At 39.9% G+C, this 20,623-nt stretch overlaps 1 protein-coding gene across 1 annotated transcript in view; it reads left to right on the top strand.

The window, feature by feature from the left end:
- cntnap2a (contactin associated protein 2a) overlaps positions 1 to 20,623 on the top strand; it is a 316,263-nt gene that overhangs the window by 192,500 nt on the left and 103,140 nt on the right. The window contains exons 10-13 of the mRNA XM_084340352.1: positions 1,318 to 1,467; positions 11,596 to 11,758; positions 16,796 to 16,902; positions 19,683 to 19,802. Of these exons, the coding sequence (XP_084196478.1) occupies positions 1,318 to 1,467; positions 11,596 to 11,758; positions 16,796 to 16,902; positions 19,683 to 19,802 (540 nt within the window). The remainder of the gene's footprint in view (positions 1 to 1,317; positions 1,468 to 11,595; positions 11,759 to 16,795; positions 16,903 to 19,682; positions 19,803 to 20,623) is intronic.

Raw genomic sequence — 20,623 nt, 5'->3', positions numbered from 1 at the left:
CACGTGACCGCACCTTGAACTCCGCTCCAGTGTCCTCGCCATCGATGTATTACAGTCAGTGAAGCAGTGAGCAGAGCCTAATTGAAAAAGACGGACAATGCAGCAGATGGCCACCAGAGGAGAGGAATACAAAGACAGGGAGGGAAAAAAAGTAAAAAGTAAAATGCAGAAATACAGGACAGGAAATAAAGACAGAGAGATGGAAGAAAGAATCGGGGACAGAGAGGGAGGCAGGATGAATAGAGATTGGTGTCAGTAAGAGGTGATGTATAGAGGAGAGGGTGATGAGAGTGAGCTGGCTTCTCTCTCGGCTCCAGTAGTAATGTCCCTTTCCAAAGCATCACTCAAATTTAATGGAGCACAGCTACAAGGGAAGAGAGAGAAAAGGAGAGCACAAAACCTGTGCACGAACACACACACTCTACACTGACATATGCAGACAACGCAGCACATTACAGACTCCAACACACTTCCACAAGTGCTCAAAGCAAGCATGCACAGACAGAGAACACACACACATGCACTCTGGTACTCAGACGCAAACAGGGTTCTCTGAGAGTTAATGGAGTTGAGGCACAGGGGCCTTGAGACTGGAAGCCTCACTCGGCTTGGAGAGGGGGAAGAGAGAAAGAAGGAGCGAGAGAACAAAAGAGGAAGGACGAAGAATTGGGGAGCATTGGCATACAGATGAGGAGATGTGTTGAAGTGAGGAGAAAACGTGGTTGAGGCAGGAAGCCGGTCCTCCGCCGAGGATGTCTTAACTTTGTCTGAAGCCATGTTCACCAGGCAGCTTCGATGGAGCCATACGAGTGGTAAAAAAAAAAAGAACAGGGATGCAATGATTGTGGAGAAAAAACAACTGTATGATAAAGTAGAGGGTAAATAGAGAGAGATAGCCAAACATCACAGAAAGAAATTGCATTTCCTGGTTTCACCACCCACATACTTCTCACCCAAGATGAGTCACCCAGACGTATTTTTCTTTAAATCCTTGTCAGGCCCTTGACATTCTCCTATATCCTCCTCTAAGAAAGTTAACTTTGACCCAGTGAAAGAAATCAGTCTTGATTTTTTTGTGATTAAGCTACAAGTCAGCGACCACAGTCAAAAGACAATATGGGTGAGACGTGTTTTAAAGTTCACAAAAAACAAAAGAATGTGGTGCTGCATTTTAATAAACTTGGATTTATTGTTCCAAGAAGTCAGTCAGCCAAAACCTTTCACTCACCAAGAAGGTTTTACACTTCAAGAACATGATGTTCAAAAGTGTGTGGGCATTTTCTGAGGACATTTTTCATCTCTGCTCCCCCTCCTCAGGTTCAGGCCTTAACGATGGACAGTGGCACGCAATACGTTTGGTCGCTAAGGAGAACTTTGCCATGTTGACGATAGATGGCGAGGAAGCATCTGCTGTGCGCTCCACTTCACCTCTCACCATCACCACGGGAGGAACCTATCACTTGGGAGGTAAGGGTCAAACACAACACCATCGCCACAGATGTGACAAACACACCCCTGCCTTCCACCTCCATCCGTCGTCTTCTCATGACATTCCTCTCCAGTGCCCATCAGGGAGGGAGGGGAGGCATCAGAGTTTAAGCTGGCCGCGATGTTTACAGAGGTAAGAATGAGACATAGCAGCCAGTTAACATCCAGGTTGTGTTTCAGTCGATCGGAAAATTCTGAGAAATGTTGTCATGTCTTCAATGTTTGGGTTCTGTGTTGTCTTAACAAGTAATACTCTCTGTATTTAATTGCACAGCCTCTGATTCCTTCATTAATTAATGAGATCAGGACATAGAGGACTTTTAAAATACATGTTAATTAATCTGATTTTACTTTTACTATATTTAGTACTATATTTTGGTTAGTTTTTTTAAAGAGCATTTTTTTGTAAACAGCCTTGTGTGTGTGTGTGTGTGTGTGTGTGTGTGTGTGTGTGTGTGTGTGTGTGTGTGTGTGTGTGTGTGTGTGTTTTCAGGCTGAATATGTCTACAAATTATTTATCTTGCCAGAAATCTATATATCAGTGGCCAGAGTTCAGGAAGTTGCTCACTTAGCAAGAGCACAGACACAACTAGACCACGGGTAGACACAACCACACACACACACCCATACACACACAAGCAGAGGACAATACAGGCAGACACAATCTGTCTGAATTAGGAAGACGCCAGGTTAATGATGCCAGACACCGCTGTCTGTCTGTTGGAAGACGGTCCGTATCTATGTGTGCATATGTGACTGTGTGTGAGTGTGTGTGTACATTTGGTGTGTGGGCACCTGTATGAAATTACAGTAACTGAGAGAGATGGGCTCTGATAGCTCCATAAGGCCTCTGTCCCTCTCTCTCTATCAGAGTAAAATCTCCTCCATCAAGCCAAACCATTTCCCCAGGCCAGTCAATAAGGATCAGAGCACCTCACACACACTCACCCACACACATATCCAGATTCTTTTATTCTGTTGTCCATCTTAATTTACTCCTCGCTGCTGTTGAGTGAACCCCCCTAAAGCCCATGATGACTCTGTACTTTTTATTTATGGAATCCAACTTTGTGAGGCCTTGATGTGCTAATTGCATTTTACTTTCACTTTTTCACTTTTTTCTGGGGTTTTCCTAGATTATTTAACCTGATGTGCTGCAACACTTTGTCTTTTATAATCACTTATCCCTGTTCACCCTAACTTTCCCCCTATTTTTCCTCTCTGTAAGCCTTTCCTGGTTACTCTCTCCCCTCTTTTAGCCTCTTCCCTCTCATCCTGCTTTCTCCTTTTTGATCCAATTGGTGATTTATTGATTTTTGTAAGCTGAGCTAGGAATCAATAGTGGCTAAGAGGAGAGGATCTCTATAATGTCTTTACCTCTTGAAGAGGAGACAGACAGAGAGAGTGAGAGGTAGGAAGACTGAAAGGGAAAAAAAGATATATAAAAGATGGGAACGAAGAGAATGTGGAGATGAGGAGGGGCAAAGTTTTTGACAGGATGATTTAAAAGATAGCGGGTTCAAAAGTGAGTGCAAAGCTTAAGGGAAGAGAAGAAGGTGAATGCTATATCCTAGAAGGAACTGAGAAACTGCAGGGAATGGTGACAATGAGATGTAATTTCCCAGAGGCAGTACCTGCACGTTGCTAAAGGAAACAAATGGCTCCAAACACACATAATTCACATATTTGTATTAAATATACATACAAATAGATAGACACAGAACACTCTTTGGTATCACAACATGTAGAAAAGTGATATTTCAATCTGCTCTTTTCACAGCATCTCACGCCCACCACACACAAACACATCGCGGCAGCTCAGCTAATAACACATGTTTACAACAAGCTTAAACAATAACTGACTGTATGTAGTCTAACTGTTCAGCTAAGTTTGCCTGGTCTCTTAGAATTTGGCAAATTCTTGTAAACTTAGCTATTGTAAGGAGACAAACCAGCCTATCCTCCCTCTACCAGCGGTAGCTACCTGCAAGCAAAAGGAGAAGGACAGAGGACTAGAGGAATTAATGATACTAACTGATTATTTTTATTGACATCTGAGATATGTTTCCAGTGAGATATTATCGAGTTTTCTTGTTGACTTTACTGTTATACACATTATTGTTGCTACTCTAGAAACAACATTTAGTTGAATTTAGTGAGTAAACTCTAATCCTGCTCTGAATTTAATCTTTTTAAAAGAGTGGATTTTTTGGAAAAGCAATTATTTATTGATTTAAAAGACCGATAAGAGATTCGATTTTTGGCCGCACATACGTACACACGAGATTAATTTTTTTTTGGCATGTGTTGATACCCCAAAACTTTCATCAAGGCTGGCAAGTCTGAATAATGCTTTCTGAAGAGCAGGAAGGGCTGGTGCTAAACAGAAGTGTGGAGGCTGCTGGGAATTCAAAACTGCTTATTATTATTATGGCAAGGAGTACAAAGTGATATTTGGGCCACCACTTCATAGGCAAAGGGAGAAGTTTTAGGAAGACACTTCTGGAACCACTTCAGCCACTTCATTTTTAGTTCAGACTTGACATTTCTTTTTAATGGGAATAGGTGTGTGTGCTGTAGGTTGTTTTTTGCTCGCAGAATTATTGTAGCTTTTCCACAATTGGGTTTGGTTTTACTTGGAGCTCTTGTGGCTCCCTAGAAAGTCTAGAAAGGTCTTAAATCAAGGAAATTAAGGTAATAAATTCTAATTAATTTACCATAAATTTGCTGTAGTAATTAAATTTGCACATGGTGCTTTTAAAGCTTATGGGAAATTTGTCACACAGAAATCTACCATAAAACTCCTGTATTTGTTTGATCAGTATTAGACAAAGAGAGACTCGACCATTAATATAAGTCTGACGTTACTTTTAGAGTACGTTAGCTAGCTACAGAAGTTGGTTCTGACAGCCTGTCATATTTGTGTTATCGTCAGTCATGGTTGCTACGGATAAGAAAAAAATGGGGAAATGTAAGTTTAATGACAAGTAGTTAGTAGGAAATGGAGTACAGTGTAATATATGCGAGTAGACTTTCGCATTAGGGACCATGGTAGTCAAAAGTGTTGAAACCCACATAAAATCTGAATAGTGCCAGCAGTACACCACTAGCTGGGCTGTGCTAACAGCCTGCATTGTTTGCAAATTGCACATCTGAAACTTCCTGCCACTCCCTCATTTTGGCTCAGTCGGCATTGACCAGGCATTCAGTCATTGCAACACAAAAGGCTGCGGTGGTTTCAGTTTTTCACATGGTGAGTCCATAAATTGCCTTTCTTTTCTATCAAATCAATTAATTAGACATTTATTTTAAACGTTAATTTCTTGTTTATGTCTTTCTAAGGTCTTAAACACATAATATTTAATTTCTGCAGCTAGGGGTCTCTAAACCAAAACAAAAGACGTAAGTTGCATGGGATCATGAGAGTTGCTGTTTTAATTGTTCATCAACCACCAATGATGATGAAAATGTATCTACATGAGCCATACAGGCAGAAATATTCAAGGACAAGGTAATATTTTTAAACTTTATCATGTATAGTTACAATTGTCGTCGTCCTACCGGGAAGTAACAGCGACAGGTGACCAAATGAAACTATTACCTTAAGTAAAAAGATGGATCTCTCTTGGTTTTGCACATTGATGGAAACATTTGGGATAATAATAATTACACAACGAAACAAAATACACTATTATTATATCTATTATATCTTTGAAAAGCATTGAATTTGACTGAAAAACTGTGCATGAACCCTGAGTGGAACTATCAGTCCTCTAATTTCATGACCAGATTTTATTTTCTGTTAGTCAATGCTTTGCCTCCCCCATCTTCAGATTTACAATGAAGGCCTGAAGCCATTTGAACCTGTGCGTATGTGGCTTAGTGCGATGCCTGTGAACTTGTGTGAACAGAGCTGGTGGGTTGTTTTGGACTCCAGGCACACATACACACAGAAGCACAGTTAACTTACCACTCACACAAAATGTCTGGAACATTTTTATTCACAACATTCACACCTCACCACATTCGGGGGGCAATTTCCATCCCAGCACAGAGGGAACAGAATAATATAGTGAGTGCACAAAAAGATAGTTTAGCCTTTGGCTTGCCCTCAATTACTCTCTCTGATCGCTCAGCTTGATGAGTCAGAGAGGCCAAGCACATTAAGCTGTCCTAAAGCTCTCTAACAGTATACCATCAGCAGTTTCCATGTGACTTTGACTGTTCTGTCAGTGTGCCCCAATTAGCAGACACCCCTCAGTATCATGAACAAACCATGTTCTTTAGATGGGAGGAGGGCTCACATAATTGCTGAGAGTCATTTGTGTAGGTTCAATCATCAGGTAGCCAGCCATCTGCTTCAAATTTCATGGCTTTAAGGCATCAATCTGCTGTGATCTCATTGGTAACAGTTGTTGATCAGTGACCACAGACTGAGCCAGACTTTGTAAGGAAAGTAATACTGCTACTGCAACATGATCTGGCCAAATAAAATGACTCTAAATACACTCATTTTGACAATCGCAATGTCTCTGCTGCTTCTTCTGTCTTGTTTTCGGTTGTTTTCTAATTGTGGTGCATGTAGTAATAATATTATAACGTTTGCTCGCATAAAAAACAATATCAGTGGAGATTTTAATTGTGTTACATGTTTTTTTTTTGTTTGTTTGTTTTTTCCACTGTGACTTAATGTTTATTAACCATGTCCAATTGCCAGATAACTTAATATGAAGGATAATTAGTATTAAATTGAAGCATGACTGCCACACATATGTAAAGACATACATGCATTGCATACACACTTACACAAAGTCTGAAGCTCAATGTTTTGACGTGACACTTAAAGTGTAATACATTTTGGTTAAGTGAGAGGGGATCAGTACGCCTGGCTAATGGGTGTTTTTATTATTAAGGCATTCAAATAAACAAACACACACACACACACAGGTTGTTGACATTGAGGCATTATATGAGATAATTTTCTGTTTGTGCTTATGTGCATGTGGGTAATGCAGCAGTGATCCTACCTTTTAAGGTAGACAGAATATAACCAGTGGGACATGATTACTTTAAGTGTCCTGCTGGCCAAATACTGTTGCTCAATTTAATGTGAAACATAGAAAAACAGTTAGCCAGAGGCTGGTTACATCCTCTTGCTGCTTGCTCAAGAAATCAAAAAAAAGAAAGAAAAAGACAAGCCAGCTACTGTTTGATTGTCCTACCAGTGATAATCAGTTCTGAGTTGTGACACTTTTACAACAGAAATGTGACACATTAGATAAACAACATATTCCATATGTACAGCAGTTGATACAGAAGTACTTTAATGCAGATATATTCTTTTTAATTAAATTTTTTAAACATAACAGAGTTCCTTAATGCTTTTAGTCAGCATTAATATTTATACCAGCGATGTGTAATATGAGGACAAGCATGCCGACATAAAAATATTTGCTAATTAATGTTTTAATTAAGGTTATAAATTACCTAATTTACCTAAACGGTTATGTTTAATGTATTTTAATGACTATGATGGGACATTACACAGCTCGAGTAGCATTCCCAAAGAGTTTAAAGGCTGTGCCAAATATGCAGCTTAAAACCTTTTTCCTTTCTTTACCTTCCTTATTTCTTTTTGAGTTTGTAACATTGTTTTGTATGTGCAATTTTTCATCTGTTAATATAATGATTTTTAAGTCATTTAAAAACAAAAATACATAAAGCTGGCAGACAGATGAGGTCACTAGTGACCAGTCACTAATGTAAGCTGTAGATATAATTGCCCTGCCTTTCCTGTTCTATGGCATCAAAATGCACAAGGCAGTGCCTTAACCCAAGGTTACAGGATACTATACTTTATATGTCAGAGCAACGAAAACACTTGGCTCTAAGCCTCTGTCATCCTGTCCCCAACTACGCCCTCTTAATTTTTCTTCTCTTCTCTGTTTTCGTTTCTCTACTTTCCTTCCCTTCCTCATTTCTGTCATTCTCTGCAATTTCTCAGTTTATCTTCCCTTCTTCTTTTTTGGCCCTCATCCTCTCCTCTTTCCTCTCATCCCTTTTATCCTCTTTAACCGGGTCGGCCCCTTCCTTTGCCTCCTCTCATCTCCACCCCTCTATCCTTCGAGCGTCTGCTTTTAAAATCAGCCTCCTGAACCCAAAGCCTATTTTACGGGGAGTAGTTCCTCACTCCTGACGCTGCGCTTAGAGAAATTAGCAAGTGACTGACACGAGACAGCCACAAATTGAATTTCTCAAGAGGGAAGACAGACGGACAGTCACACAAACACATACACACAAGCACATACACCAGGCCATAAAGTCATGCTCTTCTTCCCTCAGGAATTGGGGACAAATGGATATACTAATGAGAGAGATGTCAATTATGGGACGTTCCACCCTGAAGCATGCTGTTGTTTGATAATTGTTGGGGGGGAAAGGAAGATTCTGTTTCCCTTATTAGTTCTCTGCTCTGCTTCTCAACTCTGTTGAGTTGTTCCACACAGTATCACAGGATTTCTTAGCTCATTGCTTCTCTTCTCACACATTTATTTTATGTGCACGAATAAATGACAGTCTTATAATGTTTGACAGCCTTAAACTTTGCTTTCCCATTACAATATACACTGTACAGTGTACTATGATGTCAAACCTGTCTGACCTTTTAAAAGAAAGTGTCGTAATGCCGCTTTCACTCCAGTTGGTTCATTTGCTCACTTCTGTATGGACAATTTTTCACTCAGCTGCAAAGAAAAACCTTCCCAGCACATGTAGCGTGAATTAACAGTCACAGTATATGCATTAGTGATAATTGTGACATTGCACGCCTCCATACTGTCACCCCTTCTTCTTCATCTTAAAGCTTGTGATGAATTAGACATGAGACTCTGTGACACCCACATTTATCACAGAGCAGCCTACGCTCTCTGTACAAGTGCTTTGTGTACTTTTGTGTACATAAATGCGTGCACTCTTGTTTACATACCACAGCAGGTACATCTTGTCGTTGACATGTGTGCAGTAATGTTTGACAGGCACGCAGCCTCTTTTGGTTCAAAGGTGCTCTATGAGGTGCTTCGAGTATGTGCTATAGCCTTGATCTGTCCTTTTTTTTTTTATAGTAGATAAGCACATTTTTGGATTTTGTGAAAATATTATTTTTGGCAATAGTTTTTGTCTCTTCTGAATATGTTGTTGTGTTGAATCCTCAGAATATCTGTCTGATTTTTTTTCACATCTCAGAATTTTGGCTGATTTCCAGCCTACCTCATCTGAAAGCAGATACATCCCCCTAAAATGTGCTGGGATGTGGAAACAAGCGTTCTGTAGCCTGAGAGCCAGCCGTGCCAGTCAGATGTTGTTCAGCTGGTGGAGAGCTGGTGCTGGTCTTCCTGTGTGTATTGTAAGCGAAGCTCTTTGGGCACAACAGGGAGCCTATGATAGGGTGCCAGCAAGCCTGCAGGGGTTTATTGCTGCCGTTTCCGATCCTGAGGGGTTTTGGGAGATAGAGTCTTTGTTTATACTACAAATTAAAACCACACAGCATTGTTGCATTTAGGAAAAAAAATAAAATGTGCTCAGACACTGTTTGTCTGGTATGTGTGTGTGATAGCTTGAGGATGTACAGATGTTTGACCACATCTACGCCTAGTTTGCCAAGTGCTTGTCCCTGTTGGACTCCATCTCATTAATCTGGTCTGCGTCTTCCTCTGCATTTGCAGCATTCTTAATGATACAGTACTACATTTTTGAAAAGCATAAAATGGCATTTTTATGAGAAAATGTTTATAGAAAGGAGGACTGCAAGTAGTATTAACATTAGTCGTTGCTGTACATGGCTGTAGAGTAACAATAAGAGGAAACATGGTGCTTTGACCAAATTTGAAGCATGAGGACTGTTGGGGTTCATTTGCTCTTACTCTTATTTAGCTGAGTAATATTTATTTAATTTATTTATTTGTGTAGTGCAGTGCCCAGTGTAAATCAAAGTGACACAATGGGGCTCCCCAGTACAGCAGCTAATTTCTCCATGGGGATACAGGAGTTACTGAAAGGTACTTTTAAATAGTGGATTGCAGATAAACATGACGGATTACATTGTTTAGGTTTTTTTTATCCAAGACTTCTTTATTTCTCCAGGTATCCTTGCTTTGTCGTTCAGTGAGGAGCTTTCCTTGCAAAACTAATTTATCAAGTTAATATTTCAAGTTTTAGTAGAATTTAAATAATAATCTAAATATTCTCTCCATACAGAATGAGCAGTACACGGGCTGAAAACAGTTGTCACCCCAACAAACAGGATATTTTGGTAGAGTTAAATTGGATAAACACCCTGTCAGTGGTTAGATAGAATAACTGAGCAACCACCCCCCCTGTTAGCTTTCACAGCCTACATCCATCCACCCATCCATCGTTCCATGCATTGCTCCGTTTCTTCTGCCAAGCTGTCAGGAAGGCTGCGCTTCCTTTGCATTCATATGCTATCCACAGGACCCAAACTGCTGCCAGCCAGCTGCAGTCTGCTCCGCTTCCCATCTTCTCTCTCCCTTTCCAGCTCTCCCTCTCTCCTCTCTCTGTCTTCTACCGCTCCTCTGGAAAGACAGCAGACAGGTGTGGCAGGAGAAGAGGCAGATGGCAAGGATGACAGCAGAAACTTTTGGGGGGGAAAAATGATAATCTGAAGATGTGAAGAAAACAATAAATCCAGCTCAAACACACACACACAGACATTTTACTCTTTCTGCTGCTTTATTTGCTGGCGTGTCAGCCAACTACATAAACTACAATTTTGTTGGTGCACACATGCACACAGTGCATAATAGGCCCTCTATAATAAGCCGTTTTGATGCTTTGGCCTTGAGGCTAATAGGCTGGCTGGAGAGTGTGACAGCTTATAACATCACAATGATGGAGATGTCATTGAGCGGTGGTGTTTTATGAGTGACCTGTGTGCTGGTGGCAAAGATTGAATTCCAGGCTCTCATCTCCTACATCTGACAGTGCATGTACACCATAATAACATCTGTGTATGCACATATATACTGAAAGATTTGTACATGTAGAATATACACATGACCTACCATCTATGGACTTTGTGCAACAGATTTAGCATACACACAAACAGACACACACACGTACCATATGCACACAGTTTTGTCCTAGCCTTGTCCCCGTTTCAGTCAAGGCCCAGTGCTACCTCTGGACGGGCCATTGACTCTTGTATCTCATAAAGGCACTGTGTATAGTAAAACCTATATGTCCTCTGGTGTATTGCGGCCTTAGCACTGGTATTAAGGCTAATGGGCCTTGTGGATGAGCTCTAAAACAAAAGGACTGATGAAGGTTCATGGCTTTAAAAAGCGACAATAACCAGGCAATGTCCAGGTCCGTTGTTCCTCTTCAAGGCTGATGTTGTTGTTAAGTCTAATATCTACTTCTACAGGAGGTCTTCTCTTCATGATGTGTTTTAAATTATGGACAAAAACACTCCATCTTTCCTTGTTCCTTCATTGTTCAAAGCACAAGCTGCTGTTCATATCATATTTGGTCACAATTTATGGGAAGGGTACTTTTATTATCATAGATTCATGCATGAAAAAGAATGGATCAATTATTGTAGTACTTCACAACCTTCAGTAATGTACAAGAATGAAAGCATCTCATGCATAACTTAATGCAAGAATAATTCATGAATTAATTTAACGACTGAAGTATTTAAATCCTCATGATTTCTGAGTTATTATTGATGTTTATGTCTTCTTCATGCCATAAAACTGCACAAGTATTCTGTTGAATCCTAAGTGTTGTAAACATGATTAACATTGCCTCATCATTTTTTGTGGCCCTTCGAATAAAGTGGTGACCTGGTCCATCTTTAACACTGATAAATGCATGAGATACATGGTTTCTTGTCCATTCCTAATAGTTCATGAAGTACTTCATAAATTGATTTGTTGTGCATGAATTTATGGTAACTCGTATACCTCTGCCATACATTTTTACCCTTTTGTTTCTGTTTCTTCTCGAATCTCTCTGTCCTACTTTCTAATAGTGTAATATATATTAACTTTTGATTTGTGTCTTTGTTTTTTCTTTGCCTGGTTTCAGGGTATTTTCTCCAGACACTGTTCCCACCCTCCCAGCGGTCCTTCCAGGGCTGCATGCAAGCGATCTTGGTGGACGACCAACCAGCTGATTTGCATGCGGTGGAAAAAGGCACTATGGGGGCTTTTGAGAATGTCAGCCTCGACATGTGTGCAATCATCGACAGGTAAGAGTGATAATTCCTGGATGCAGGACACAACCATTTGTGAATGAAAAGACATATTCATTTTTATTCAAAGCACTGAAGCAGTGTGTCGTGAGTGTCATAAATCAATTGGTTTTAAATTGGAGGAGTCATATAAACAGAGTCTGTGAATTCTTATCCAGAGCTGTATGACTCAGGGGCTCTGGTTGTTTTGTATAACTGCAGAAGAATACGTTGTGTGTGGCTGGTTTTTGTGTACTTGTCATTCTTATAAATGGATATACTTGATTGGGGTGGATTCACAGTGTGAGGGGATGTGTGTAAATAGCACATTTGTTTTGTTTTAAATAGAAAGAAAATAGTAGGTTTCATCCTTGGAAAACACTGTATGATCTTAATCAAACATAACAAAATGAGCCATTTGTCTTCTTTCATTGCCAAGTATAACAAAGCTGGAGATTCTGTACATCCCAGCATTGACTCACTGGAAGCATTCACTACAACTTGTTGACATTTCAATTTATTTACTTGTCATAGACTAGACAAACACAAAGGGATGGATAGCCATATATGGAATCATCCGTGGCTGGAGCTCAATTTGAGTGTCTTTCTTAAAACTGAACCAGATGCTTGTGTGCAAAACATTCACATTTCATGGACTGGATAAACCTCATGGATTAAGCGTAGTCCAGTGTTAGATAAGAGCTTAGTGGTTTTCTGTCATGCAAAAGACATACTGAGGATTTATTTTAAATTACATGTATCACACCGTGAAGGTGAACCAGACTGGGAAGCTACAATTAGGAATAAACCTTGTTGATTGGAACACTATTATCCCTGTACCGAGCGATTTGTTTTCAGGTCAGGTTTGTCGATAACACTTACCATCATCAATATCCCTGCCCAGAGGAGTAGAGACCAACTGCCACTGCTTGATTTTGGCTCAATTTTGTCCTCATTCCAATAAAGGTCCGACTTGCTGGAATACTTAAACCACAGCATCAGCCATGTTGTGACTAATACAGACACATTTATACAAGCATTGTCAGATCATTTTCTTAAAGTTCTCTTAAACAATTAAATGTTTAATTTTGTCATTTCTGTCTCTCTGTCTGATTTTGTGTTCCTATGGCTGAACTCACAACAGAGATAATTTGACCATTTTTGTTGTAAGATGACAGGGAGCGAGATTTTTGTTTTATGTTCTCGAAGTCCTCTAATGTAGTTGGCTATATGAAACTGGGTGACCACAGAAAGTTGATGTGACTATTGATTTTTAAAACATAAATGAAACAAAATCAATACAGTATGTGTGAAGATTGAACCTTAGATAACTGATTTTTTTACCACGCAGGGGCAGGAGAAACAAGTTGACATATTCTCACATTTTAATTGATATGCTGGACTTGTTAACATACAGTTTCCTACTTGACACAACCAGCAGACATGGAGCCACATTACCATTTTTTTCAGAGATGTGTTTCTGTCCAACTGACAAGTACATGTTCAATATTCAGCTTTGATCATTTTAATTCCGACAGAAATGTCTGGGTCTTTAGCTACTAAAATGTCCTCTTTGTTCAACGAGTAGCCACTAAAAGACAGAAAATGTACAGTGTGTTTTCCGAGCACTCTCCCTGAAAACAGCCACCTGCTGTCGCCGGAAACAGCACAATGAGAGCAGTGAGAGTGAACCAAAATAGGGAAGTTGTAGGCACCCACATTACATACATTCATATGATCAGTTGTTTGTATAATAATATTCATTATAGCTGCTGTAGCAGTCATATGTGAGCATTTTCAAATGAAAAAGGTTTGTTATACCAGTCCAGTATTCAAATTAAATAAACCTCTGTTTTTATGCTTGGCAAATGACAAAAAATAAGTTTAGTTTCAGACAGACTTTTTTGTAACTTAGATTTTGAAGTCATCACTTTTATATATGTTTCATGCAATGATATGATGATATTCAGTTTATGCTGGAAGCCTTCTCTTATCATTTGTCTTGCCTTTGTAATGCTAGCGTGAGTTAATGTAGTATGAAATTATTATTATTATTGCAGATTGTGGTACATTAGTGCTGCTGATAGTTGCTAGCAACAGGCACAGTGCTGTCACATTTTCAGACTGTGGTCAGATTTTGAGAACAAACTAAGATGTCCACAACAGTGCTGCTCACAGTATTGCCCATTGCTATTACGTCAAATGTTATGTAGCGGGCCTGCAGTACTAGAGGTGGGCCCTGTCCTGCCATGGAAGATGAATGAGTGCAGTGTTACCATCTAACTAATCAGAATGTCTTTGAAGGCAGTTCAATAGCCCTGTCTGACCTCCTTTTGATCAATGCCGTTCCACTGTGGGATTCTGCTCAGGCTGAGATCGTGGAAGGAGCAAAACACACACATCCTCACAGACACACTCTGGTGCTGCCACACACAAGGGTGCATGCATGCAAATTCCAATATTACACAACGTTGGCGTAGTTCTATAAGGGCACCGCAATAACACACGCAGTAGCGCATATAAGCACACACACACTGTTGAGGTGCCCCTCATTCTGCTTATAGATTTTCCTTTTTTCTCATGCAAACTCCAGAGCATATACAGTATAATCAGTGTACCTCAGGGGTTTAATTCATTGTGCTTGTCTTCTATGATCATTAGAGCTCATCAATTTTCATCGGCACTTGTTAGCCTACTGAAGTTACATAACTTCACTGGCATATTAGACTTTTTTCCATTTGCAGTACAAGTTGAGGTTTAATATGATTTAAATACCAATGGGTGGGGTCAGTGCTCACCTTTATATCAAGTTCCTTACTTTTTGCCAATGCAACTTCTTTGTCCTTGTATAGCAGTGTCACTGTTAAAATAATAGGCTTGTACATGTATAGTAGTGTTACCCAAATTGTGTTTTTCTGCACCAGTCAGCAGTCAGAGTGTCTGATTATTTTTGCAAATGTAATTTTTCTGTCTATATATTTCTATAGCAGCTACATACAGTATCTCCCTCATTGCTTACGTACATGCACCTAGCTAAGGTACACATATTGCACACTACGTTCAAAAAGCACACCTGCATTTCTTTGCTTTGTTGCCAGAACATGTGATTTCTTCAGAGAGTGAGAAAAGCACATGTAAGTATATATGAGCTCATATACAGAGACACTGGAAAAATGTTCACGCTTCTCTGTCAGTAAACTCACACAGTATCTCATATGAACAAGCCCACAGTTGCATGTCAGCTCCCTAGTAACTGGAGGTATGACAGCAGTAATCGTCTTGTCTCCCTCCGGAGATTGAACAGATCTCTGTGCTGCTTAACTGCCCCGACTTCCTACATGACTAAAGAAGAACTCAGCATTTTAAAGGACCCCTGCAGCTCTTATGAGTCAATGTTTGTTTTTCCTCCAGCTGGCTTTCCTCTTAATATCACTTTGATTCATTCAAATAAGCAAACTCAGATATTTTAATCACATAATTTGTTCGTGAGTACATGTGCATGAGTATGTGTGTGGGAGAACCCAGCTCTGAGATTACAGTGCCTCGGGCTCCATCCCCAGCAAGCCTGTAGACCGATCAAACCACAGAACTTTGATGTTTTCAGGGTTTGAGTTAGTATTCAAATTTCAACAAGAAAAAAGCAGTGATTTCTTAACTGCTGTTTTCTTAATGCTGCCTTCACACCAAGGCGGATAACTATATTAACTTGCATAACACTCCACACTGTTTATACTGAATACACATAATTGTAAATAAACTCCAATTCTGTCACCTCCTGCTTTCCATGATCATCATGTAATTTAGTCATTTATTCATCAATTGCCATATTTTTGTGTCTGTCATTACACAATATATTAAGTATAAAATAGTGATTTATTACGGCTCATAATTTCTTGTTGACGTTGACAAGTAATTTTGCCTTGCTGAACTGACTCATCCAGTCCAATACTAATACTTTTGATTAAAAATGAGAAATTACCTCCCATCTTTGTGCTGACATGTATCACAATTTTGGATAATTTTTTTCTTGTTCACACTTTGAACTCAAAGTTGGTGGTTTAGATTGATCCCCTCCAAATAAGCTGTCTAAAAGCCCCATTTTTGGATGTGAAGAGAGGATGTCTGTGAACAAAAGGACTGTCACAATAAGTTGAGATGATGGGAGCACTTCCTGATTGCTATATGTAATCACACTCACTATCTGGCAAGTTTGAGATCCTACTGCTGCTTTTCTATTGTTAAATGTGTTCTTTTCCACCTGAATGTGAATTTGTCAGATTCTTTGCACACCGCTGTACGTTTGGTCAGTTAAATAATGCATACATCAACTTGAACTTGTAAAATCACAGTTTTTGGGATATGGAATTTTCTTGGGCAGTCTCAGTGAAATATCGATGCCTCTTTGCGTCAGTCCGGATGTATATTGCAGTCGAAAGAAACCACTGCTGGCTAAAAGGAATTCTAAAGTGCCTCTTGATGTGTAACGTTCAATTAAAGGGTAACTCCACCAATTTTACGCATATTGGTTGAGTTGTGGGTAATGGAGACACCAGAATTGCACTCTTACAACACTGGTAGGGACAGTATAAAAACAAATGATCAAAATCAATACAGCAGAACCAGAGCTATCGCTTTTTGTTTATCATCCAGTCTATCTCACAGAGGAGCATATTCACCATAAACGTATACACAAGAGTATTCTGTAGGTCTCACCCCTTTGAGATCCTCAATACCATTCAACATGACGGTCACTATACGTGAACACACAGGGAATGATATGTTCGACATAATGTTTGTCAAAGGTAGTTCTTGTGTCACTAACAAGATCTAAATGTTTCACCAGGGCTGGTTGATATCACTGGAAAAAGATCAAATAAAATGTTTTATTTCAGTTGTTATCAATCATTTATGATAATTTAAAGATCAGAAGAAAAAAAGTTGAATTTGAATTTTTAAATGCATTAATAGAATTATTGGCCTTTTAATTGAACGATTTCCTTCTTGCTATGAAAAAGTATTCTCTAAAGTACTCTTTCTTTCTTATTCTCTCTCCAGGTGTATGCCTAATCACTGTGAACACGGCGGCCGGTGTAAACAGACGTGGGACAGTTTCAGCTGTACCTGTGATGGAACAGGCTACACTGGAGCCACCTGTCACACGTGTAAGTATGTGAGTGTATGTGCCTGCAGATGTGTGTCCTTGCCCATCTGTTTTTTCCTTCTTTTTTTTTTCTTTCTCTTTTTTGTCCCTCACTTAAACACCACTGTGTTCTGTTCCTTGCACGTTTGTTTGATTTGGCCTTCCTCTGTTCGCCTTTGAGTGATTAAGCTGTTTCTCCTTCCAAAGCCGCAATCCTCAGCAGAGGGACAGATAAACTTTTGAAGTGTTCAGAGGCCTGGCTTTTCTGACTGTGTTGTGTGTTTTGTTCTGGTCTGAGAAGAGGCAACCCAACCGAAAGCACCAGCACACAAAGAGAACAGAGTCAGAAAGAGAGAAAAAGCCGAATAGGGTTTTTGTAAAGGCTTAAATATTTGAAAAGGCCATTCCTGCTCCCACATGCCACAAATATTGTTCTCTTTTAAGAGAGGATGAGCGAGGAATGTTTTGGCAACATTGTGTACATTCAGCCTAAAACAACAGCTTAAATATAAATGAAGTGTGAGCAAAATAAGATAGAATAGAGTGAGTGGAAAAGACAGTAGGATGGGAGGGTAGGGGGACATATGGGTTTGAATAACATCAGAAAGGAAATAAAGCATATGCAATAAAAACAATAAAATAAACACAATAAAAAAGTGAGCGATGTCTTTTGTGATCACATATCTCTTTGTGTATGCTTTTGTCAATATTTATGAAGGACTAATTCACTAATAAGAGATAGCTGGAGGCACCTGTCAAACATTGCCTGGTTTTGGAGTCGTGGGTTTAATCTGGCGACCAGCCGGGATGATGTGGGTAGGGAGATTGGATGAATAATGCTTTCCCCTGCGGTTCAAACTGTTGCTTCAGTGGAGATGGTCCATGGTAAAATTGTAAATGGCTGTGGGTATATTGTGTGTACGGCTGTAAAACATCATTGTAGTGTTTTCAGTGCTTCCTTTGGACCTAGAGAGGATAAAATAAAACAACAAAGGAAAGAGAGGTTAAGATATGTTAGCAACACATTAACCGCTATTTTCACCGACAGGGCACCCGACAGTATCAGGGCATGGATAAAAATGTGGGCTTTTACTGAGCAGGGAGAGTCTTACAAAATGACAATATTAAGTTGCATTATGGGAAATGTCTACTTTTTTAGAGTTTGAGCCCTAGGTACTAAAAGTCAGCGTATTTCAACCTCTACTGCATCATATTCAACCACTTAAGTAGCTAAAGTGGTGAAACCAGAAGTTTGAATCAATTAGTGGATCAACAGAACATGTATTTTCAAGAATATTAATATTTTTCCACTCATTCATTCTATCTAACTGTCATAGTACTTGAGTTGGATTTCAATCAATGTGCATATTCAGTTCTGGTTAAGTTCAGAATGAAACCATGGACAGTAATTGCAGCTTTTATCTGGATATATTATGGCTTTTTACTCTGAAGGTTTATTTTCCAAACATATTATTTTTTTGATCACACATTCCCTCCGGAGCAGTGGCTCTAACCTTTCAATCCGAGGAGAACTACTGGTTATTCAGCTTCCAGTGTGTTACAGCCTTTGACCAGTGGCCTTAAACCTGAAGTGGTGCTTCAACAATTCTGTGCAGATCCTTGTGAGATAGTTCATCAGGGTCAGTTCCTCCCAACACTGGTTTTGCTAAAGAGCAAGCAACTGCATCACTTAACTCCTGGGTGGGCACAGGGATGTCAAAGTGGAAAATTACAATAATCAAGTAGTCAGAGGATGTAACAAACAAGAAAAGAAATATCAGAAAGAAAAGAAAGAAGAGACATAACAAACAGAGTGTAATTAAGAGCTAAGACTAAGAAACCTAAGCGAAAAAGGAAAAAGATTTTTTTTTTTGCATGTGAACAGTCCTCAGTCAAGAAAGTTTCACTCTGACTTGCACTTTCACATTACTCTTTGAAGTGTAATTCTTCCTCTCCTCCCCTCTCTGTCTTTGTGTAGATCAACACAAACATAACATCAATATGTTGTCAGATAGATTGCTAGAGTGTGTGGGACAAGACAGCTCTTCTTGACAGGCTCTGAATGGAGACTGGCAACCGCATAAAATTGCCTTCTGGAAGCAGGGAGAAAAATAACTGCGGACATTGATGTGCTATTTTAGATTTATTCTACAATTTAATTAATCTTTGGTCTATTACATAACAAAAATATTCAAGTGTGGATATGAGATGCAGGCAGAGAAACAGACGGAGGCTATCTTGGGAGAGGTTTATCATCTTTAGTGTCATACTGTGGGCAGCATATGGTAATAATATAATATCATGACATACCCTGTTATTCCTAAGCCTACCCAAGATGTCCGAAAATCGCTTTGAGTGGCTTACTGTAATGAGCTCTTCTCCAGCATCACACACAGGAAAGAAAATGAGAATGACTGCCGTGCAAATCTCTGAACACTTTCATGTTTACCAGAGGATGAGGATCAACCCCCTTGATTTTAGATAAAAACATGGTCACAAAAATGCATTCCAATATCAACATATTTCTCAGCATGACACAATGTAGAATAAGCAAATTGGTGTTCAAAGAACTGAGATGAGTTCACTGTTAAGCAGCGTCAAAGAAAGATTAATTTTTGTAAACCCGTTTTTATTCATTTTAAGTTTGCTTAGAATCATTAAGTTGGACAAAATAAACCTCTTGGCAGCAGTGGGTCTGGTGTGTAAGGAGCATTATAGCCTCAGTGGCTATGACATTCAGTCTTAGTTCCTCCAACTGATCATCTCCCCCCTTGTTTCTCTTTGCTCCTGCTCCAACCCCAGCTATCTATGAGCCATCATGTGAGGCCTACAAGCATTTGGGAAGGTCCTCTGAAACCTACTGGATCGATCCTGATGGTAGTGGACCCCTTGGCCCCTTCAAAGTCAACTGCAACATGACAGGTGTGTGTGAGAGTGCCTGAAATCACTGTTCTGTGACTGTGCTTCTGTCTCTGATGCATCTGTGTGCATGCGCATGCAGGTGTATGTATGTGTGTCTGTCTAGACCCAGTGACCTGTGAGGGAAGGAAATCCAGCCTTCCTCATTCTTAACCTCAGACAGCAGCACTCTTAACCTGCTATACCTAGGGTTTCCATGGCAACGTGGCCACAGCTACTGACATTTAACTCTAAAGGAGCAGCCACCACAGACACACTTATACGCACGCACACTCACCACTAACACACATGAAACGGACCTGTTCTGCAAACCTAAGAGTGCTCCAGCGGTTTGAGTGACAGACACACACACGTACGGACTCATGCACATGCCCGTCTCCATGCTCACACACACACACACACATATACACACACATAGTGGAATAAGTCTTGAACAGCAGAGCAAGCAGGCAGAGCAAAGGCGAGACTTTTAATGAAATGTCACTGCACTCCGCTGGCTAGCCCCTTAGTCACGCTGAATGGCACACTCACACACCTCAGAAATGTTAAGAGTTTCTCTTTCTCCAACACATACACACACCTTAGAGACGTGAAATACACACACACACACACACACATTCCCTGACTGACAGTGTGAATGAACAGGGAGATGTCTGAGTGACTGGCTCATGCTGTAACAGCACAGAAGTGTCTATTAAACCCTGGAGTCTCATAGCTGTAACTTAGATTACACAGGAAGAAATTCACTACCATGACAGCTAAACTGCAGATTTCTGTGTGTGCGTGTGTGTGTGTGTGTGTGTGTGTGTGTGTGTGTGTGTGTG

The sequence above is a fragment of the Pagrus pagrus genome (genome assembly GCF_965226575.1).
Source record: "Pagrus pagrus genome assembly, chromosome: 20".
Taxonomy (NCBI): domain Eukaryota; kingdom Metazoa; phylum Chordata; class Actinopteri; order Spariformes; family Sparidae; genus Pagrus; species Pagrus pagrus.
The sequence above is the reverse complement of the archived record's forward strand: the minus strand, read 5'-3'. Positions and strand labels throughout refer to the sequence as shown.